General features: G+C 45.4%; 1 protein-coding gene across 7 annotated transcripts; it reads right to left on the bottom strand.

The window, feature by feature from the left end:
- Window positions 1-389: 389 nt before the first annotated feature.
- On the bottom strand, window positions 390-6,832 carry LOC123114129 (uncharacterized). 7 transcript variants are annotated; one of them, XR_006456418.1, is made up of 6 exons: window positions 6,153-6,832; window positions 5,466-5,726; window positions 2,332-2,624; window positions 1,740-1,853; window positions 1,457-1,549; window positions 390-624 (listed from the first exon to the last, which is right to left on the bottom strand). XR_006456418.1 is itself a non-coding variant. In XM_044535495.1 (4 exons), the coding sequence occupies exons 1-4, from the start codon at window positions 6,156-6,158 to the stop codon at window positions 574-576; spliced, it is 309 nt and encodes a 102-aa protein (XP_044391430.1). In that variant the 5' UTR covers window positions 6,159-6,832; the 3' UTR covers window positions 390-573. The 7 variants fall into 7 exon arrangements, 2 of the variants coding, with proteins under 2 accessions (XP_044391430.1, XP_044391431.1); XR_006456421.1 differs by having other exon boundaries at window positions 5,466-5,603; XR_006456416.1 differs by lacking the exon at window positions 2,332-2,624 and having other exon boundaries at window positions 5,466-5,603.
- Window positions 6,833-7,052: the final 220 nt, after the last annotated feature.

Genomic DNA, 7,052 nt, shown 5'->3' with positions numbered 1-7,052 from the left:
ATCAGGATCCAGGAAGTCCAAGGCAAGGCCTCTAATAAGAATCTGCTCCACACAAGAAGAAACCAAAGACATTTTTACAGCAACATAGCCAGTCCTGCCAAATAGTACATGAATTAAAGAAGGAAACGAGCTTACCCAGTAGGAGCATGACTGGCACGACCACCGGCAGTAGAGGCGAATGACAGAATCGTCCGTGGAAGGAAAAATCGAGCACGGCAAGTAACCTGCAGTGCAAACCACGCATCAAATATAAAGCTTCCGCCACACACCAATATGAGTCCCAATCTAGAAAAGTAGAGCCAGGCCAGGCCAAGACACTAATATGAATCTCAATACAAGGGTACAATGAGCACTGAAGATTTTTCAGCATGTACCATACATCTAGAGGAGGGAGCCGCACCAGCGTCCGCAGCAGGCCGCCGCCGCCGCTCCTGATGGCTCAGCCACCCTTCATGGCCACGAGGTGCTGGCACAAGGAAGGTTCAGCCGCGATCCGTTGGGGAGGAGGAGGAGCCGCGAATGAGCGGCGGCGACGCGGGGAGCGCCGCATCAAGCGCCTGCTGCCAGTGCTCCTCAGCTGCGCGCACCGCCTGGCATCCGACTTGGCCGAACCCCTTGAGCACCCTGCACAAGAAAACATATAGGATTAATCAACATATAGCATGTGGTAAGAAATAGGATGGAGCTAAACAAAAGGGGACTGAAAAATGTGCTTCCATGCTTGGAAACACAGAAAAGAAATGAACACATTCTACTTCTATATATGGATGGTTAGCTTGCGTCGACCTGCCCACATTCTACTTTCACATCATTGATCTATTCTGAATCTCAGCGGGGGTTGATCTAAAATCACAAGATTAATGCAGTGGTAGAAGTACCCACAAAACTAACATTTTAAACATAATTAATAAGGATCTCAAGGGACAGCTAGCAGCCGCAAGATCCCCAGCAAAAAGACCCTCTCTAAGCAAGACATAATTTCACCAACCTATATGTGAATATTGGTTTGATATGAACCGGAACAAACATCAAGAGCCAAAACAGAGAGAAGTCAAGTGCATACAGAACCATGTTGAACACCATCAAACTTGATCATAATATATCTGCCTGACATCTGGCAAAAATAAAATTGTTGAAAATTTTCATATTCATAAACTGGGAGCATACTGTTTCAGTTAACAATATTTATATAAGCATATATATTGTGCTCAGTAACCATAGGATATGCAGCATACCTATCTTCTAAAATTAAAATGTCCATATTCTGTTGTGAAATCAACGAAGCTGGCATACGGCTCCTGAAACCGATATATGAAGTAATTATTCCAGCAGTAGGCAACCACACCATAATAAATTGGAGGTGCCACAACCATGAACCAGTCCTTCTAAATTGGCTTGAGCAGACATAACTTGGCTTTTTTTTACCATAGCCATATATATATGCATCATGGATTACCTTATGATTGACTGATTCAAAAGGCACAACTTAAGTGCTCATGTTCCTAAAATTTGAAGTAAGAAGTCACGACAGATTGACAGATCTTCCTATCTACAGAAAAGCAAAACAAACATAATCTCACAATTAAATGGTAAACACTCAGAAAGGATCCAATCATCACAAGGAAATCGAGCACATATAACGAACGGATGGTAGAAATTAATGAACTGTAATAAAGTATGGCTAACAGGAGATTGCAGGAGGGCAGGGGCAATTCGGATTTGGAATTAATCTCAACAACCTGCGGAAGGTGGGGATATAACCCAGTGATGCATCCCTTTGCTATAGCACCAATCGATAAAACAACAGCTTCCCACTCCTTCCAGGACTCATCATCTGTCCGAGCCAAATTTTGCTGCAAAATTGCAGAAGTTGATGTATGGTTATCCAACGGGTTCAAGAGCAGCACTAAATATTGTACCTAGCACCAATTATAACAGAAAGGCCTTAATCATACACATGGGCCAAAAAAGCCAACCGTACCATGGGTGATGGAAACTTCCAGTTACTGAGACCTATCGGCCACCGCAGTAACAGGTTTCAGGGTTGGGATTTTACACCTTTGATAACAGTGCAACTTTAGATAATAGTAGCTATTAAGTTATCTGTGTAACTGACTACCAGCAGCCTACATCAAGACAAATCATAACTGGCACACTTAAGCAACTGCCCTGAACCGTTTCTAAGGGGCCTGATGTACTCTACTTCCGATCCTGAAGTAAGAAGTCATGACAGATTGGCACTACTATCAGCAACCAATCACACTACTCTCCCCTGGATTAGGAATTTTGAAGGCGAGGAAGGAAGGAGGGAGGATGGGGGGATTAGCTCACGTTGGTATAGAGCGCCACCCCTCTTGCACCAGTGGCCTTCTCCCAGACGACGACACAGGCGCACCTCCCGACGTCCAGCTGCAGCGGGCAGCACAACAGCACCCTGTTGGGCAGGGTGGCCCAGGACGTGACCGGTGCCGCCTCATTGTCGAAGAGGTACCACGTAGAGGTGGCGGCGGCGGCAGTGGCTCCCCCCCCCCTCGGCACCACGAACACGTGCAGACCCGCCGCCGTCGCGGTCACCACAACACCCGTAGAGTTGAAAGCAGAGAATCAAACATGTATAATCCAATCTAGCAAGCAGTCAGTCATTCAATTCAAAGCAGATTATGAAAGACATATAAACAAAGCATCCATTTCAAAGGAAATAACACATCATGACTCCTAAAAAGATGAAAAGAGTGTTGACTGCAGGGCATGCAGTGCATCGAAAAGACGGCGAAGAATAGCCGTGCACCACCTCATCACAACATAAGTAATATATGTTGTTGCTGGCCATGACATGTGTCATGCACCACTTTGACAAACCAAATGACAGGAAAAACATTTTGGATCTACCGTTAACTCAATTCGGTTTTGAAGGTAATGCTGGTTCAAACGAGAAGTGCAACCCGCAATACTCTGGGCATGAAAAGGACACACAAAATTGTTCAGTCGCAATCATGTGTATGTGTGACCCTTAAAAAAGCTGCAGTTTCAAATAGCAAAAGAGATTTGAAGCTATTATTGTGGAAATATGCAAACCAAAGAGGCGCTAAATACAAATACAGAACGACAACATAGCACACTGTGCTTGAGACCAGAACTGCATTTGAATGGGCTCAGATTCGCCTTTGCTCGATCATGACCCTTCCCCTAGTGTCTCCATCACCAGATCAATATGTTCTTAGAGGGTGAAACTGCCCTGGTTATCACTCATCAGAAATGACCATCCAAGGACAGAGCCACTAAAATAAGCACATGATCAAAACGGCTCAAAGAAACGAGGGGGGGGGGGTTCCAACTTAATACCCACAAGTGCCTCAATTGCTCGAGAGCATGCTTATATCAGCCATAATCGATCATCATAGCCCTGCGCAAGCTAAGAGCAACTCTAGCGGACTCGCCAAAATGGAAAGTCCATCCAGCACATAACAGTTCAACAACCACAAACTGGTTAATCACAAAGCCATGCATCATTCTGTGCGCCCGGGGCGCACACTGTTCATTGCAATAGCCTCAGTTTAGATCAGACAGACGAGGTGAACCGAGGGCAAGATCCAACGGCCCAGATCCCATCAGGAAAAAGAACCGACGGCCGAGAGTGACTGAGCTCTAAGAGAGCTCAAGCATGGATCCACAACTACAGAGCATCAACCAGACAAGCACTACAGAGCTCTGGGTGGGCGTCGGGGTTGCGCCTGAACGCCATCCAACCGGCGAGGAACCGCCTCCTACGCCACACATCCATGCCGCTGCATCGGAGTTGCGCCTTGCACCGTCCCGCCGACGAGCATGAACCCCAAGGGCACCGAAGCGGCCAAGGAGGCGAGGAGGTGATGTATAGCACATCCAAGAGCACCACCAGGGGCGGAGAAGACCGGGGCAAAGAGAATGATACTTTTGGCCTTTGCTAGAAATAAGATGAGAAACAAAAAGCCCTCATTGGGCAGCCTGCACACCAACAAGCACAACAAGAAGAACACGGTGAGGCCTAAAAACACATCACCATCCAACTGTACACCTAGCTTTTGAAAAGCATATCACACCGATAGAATAAGATTTTATAGTCCTACTTATGTAATTAGAACGGTGTTTTCACTACCTATATGTCTAATTAGATAATAAAAATTCCTCTCTACCAAAATAAATTGCATGTGAATGCCCTGTTTTAGCTCAACCATCACAAGGAGGATTATTCACAACTGATTACCGGTCGTTTTGTTGAAATCTTCAATAACAACAAAAAATAGAGCCACAAAACCATGAGGCACCCCTTGCAGAGCATAGGGCCTGAACAGGAAGAAAGTGAGTCCGGCCATAAAATTGATGGTCTAAACTGTATGATCACTGAATCATCTCACTGAAGATTTAAGCCAACAACTAAACTAATGCCAGCTGACCATTCATGTCATTAACTCAACATGGTGAGGACTATGCTATAGAGACTTTCAAAACAATGCAGAGAAATTGAGAGCAAGACCAGACTAAACTTCATCTGATCTCAATAAAAGGGATTATAAAACAGCTAGACCATCAACCTATGCCATCTTCTTTTTCACGGGAGAGAAGAAGCACACACGGCCCACATGCCAGGACCAATCAAAACAATCCAGCACTGACATCATCATAATAGTTCTTCCTAACCAACCATATCAGCTATCCAACCCCTAAGACACATGAATATCAGTCCAGAAAATAAACATATGTTCTTTTCTTCAACTACTTATCGAAATTAGTAACCCCATATCAAGAAGAGAAACTTTAACTGGTATTTGGTAATCAGCATAGTGAACTGAATTTATGAGGTACTAATTTCAGTTATTACTAAAACTGAAACACATGTTTTTTGACAAATGTGTTCTAAGTAAAGCCTCCAACTAACATAATCAAAACCATACTCTATAGGTTTATCATCTATTGAAGCATTATGTAGAGCACCGCAATGTTAATAAAGGGTATATGTAATTTAAAATCATACGGGAGGCAAAGAAAATGAGCTTCAAGCACTTCCCATGTACCCCAGAACAGAAATAATCATGTATATTTTGTATGCACTCATCAGCAAAACAGAGAATGCTAATATATCAGCAAAACTAATTTTTTCTTTGAATGCTCCCATGATCTGTTTTAGCATTTGTTTCTTTTTGTAAAGAACAATGAATGTATACGTGCTAGTAATTAACCTATAGAATTGATTTTCTGGTAAAGAGAAACAAATCACCGCTCTGCACCAGAAGCATGACATCAGGGGAGAAAGTAGTTGTATGATGTTACAATGAACACTGTTGGTTATTTCTGTATCATGCAGTCTGTAGAATTACATAGTCAAATAAATAAACCAGCACTGATTTTCACAGAAAATTACAAAAGTAGATGGGGTGGATTATCTATGCACGTATGAAAGTAATACTGTATATATATAAATCATTTACCTGCTTCCCAATGCTTTGTGAATTATTTTCCTTCTCTTTAAGCACCTTCTGAACACTTTGTGCAGCAGCTCTAGCATTTTCAATATCCGTGCAAGAATTAGTTCCTTTTCCAATACTTATACTGGCATCTTCCGAAGCCTGCGAATGATACAGAAAGAATGATGCATGAGCTCAGTGTCCTCTTCCGTCTCTGCGGTCGATGCTTCATCTATTGGTTGTTGACTGTCGAGGAGGGGAGCCAAGCGCTGCAGCTAAGAGTGGCTGGAAGAACAACTGTGACATCAAGATAATACCAAATGGAAGTCCATCTTACTTTAAAATATCTAAACAGGTAAAGCGAACAAAAAGGCCGTACAAAAGATGAGTCTTTCTTTTGCATGATAGGTGCTGTCAATTCAAAAGTAGTGTTGAGATTCAGGAGCTGAACTCATGAACATCAACCAAAACCAAATAACAATCTACTGTCAGAGTGGCTAATTTATTAAACAATATCTTATGCTCTTTTCCACTGCTTTCTACTATGTTCTATATGTCAATAAGCTTCGCCAAGATATGCTATAATGTTTGTCTAACCCAAAATGCAAGCACAACTACACCATTCTCATCTCTGTACTGTAATGTTGTCAATGCAAATTCATGGAAGCTTCTATGTATGCTGCAAGAGTAACCTGACAATAAACATACTACCTCCATCCATTTATGAGATGTATATCATACAATTGAAAATACGAGGAGATATCTGAGATAGCAACCACCCTGCGTCAAAATTGAAGGCAAAATCAAAATCTGGAAGCATGGAGAACCTAGGACAGAGGAAAAACAGATGTACAAAAAGATCACCTTAACATGCATCATGCCACGCAGGAGCCATTGGAGCCCGATTCAATCTCCAGATCCGTTTGTGGCCTCGCTCTTCCTCCTATCGAGGAGACGGCAGGGGCATGGCGACTGTGGCGCTAGGGGTAGCCTGGGCCGAGGGGACTGCGGGGGAATGGGTCGCATTCCACCTCATGATGTGCGGCGGCGGCCGGCTGGGCATCGAGGCGCCGAGGAGATGGCGGAGACGACGAGAAGCCGCGGCCGCGCCGACCCCCTGGGACACGCCGCCCGCGCCGCGTGAAATACGCCGCCGCCTTTGCCTCGCCTCGCAATTCCTCCTTCCCTCCCGTGGGAGCCGGGGCCGGGGCGGGGCTTTAGGGTTTGGGCGGCGCCATATCGGAGGGGTGGAAGGAGGGGAACGTGAGGGGAGGAGGTCGGGCGGCGGCGGGCAAGTAGGCAGTGGTGGCGGCGCTAGGGGCGAGAGGAGGAGAGGGAGGCGCGGGTGCGGGCGGCGCCAGGGGGAGAGGAAGAGGAGAGGGAAGCGGGGGTGTGGGAGGAGGAAGGCAGCGGCTAGGGCACCACGGAGGCGAGCGAGGGAGGAGGTGGCTAGGGCACCACGGAGGCACCCCTTCTATACCCCCACTACGCGAAATGACTGAAATGCCCCGTGGGGGCATGGTATTTACATTTTGCTACCATTACTATTCATTCCAGAAGTGCTTCTTCCAGATCCGACGGCCCAGGTTCATCCAGATCTTGATCCGACAC

Source organism: Triticum aestivum, chromosome 5B, assembly GCF_018294505.1.
Source record: "Triticum aestivum cultivar Chinese Spring chromosome 5B, IWGSC CS RefSeq v2.1, whole genome shotgun sequence".
Classification (NCBI taxonomy): Eukaryota; Viridiplantae; Streptophyta; class Magnoliopsida; order Poales; family Poaceae; genus Triticum; species Triticum aestivum.
The sequence above is the reverse complement of the archived record's forward strand: the minus strand, read 5'-3'. Positions and strand labels throughout refer to the sequence as shown.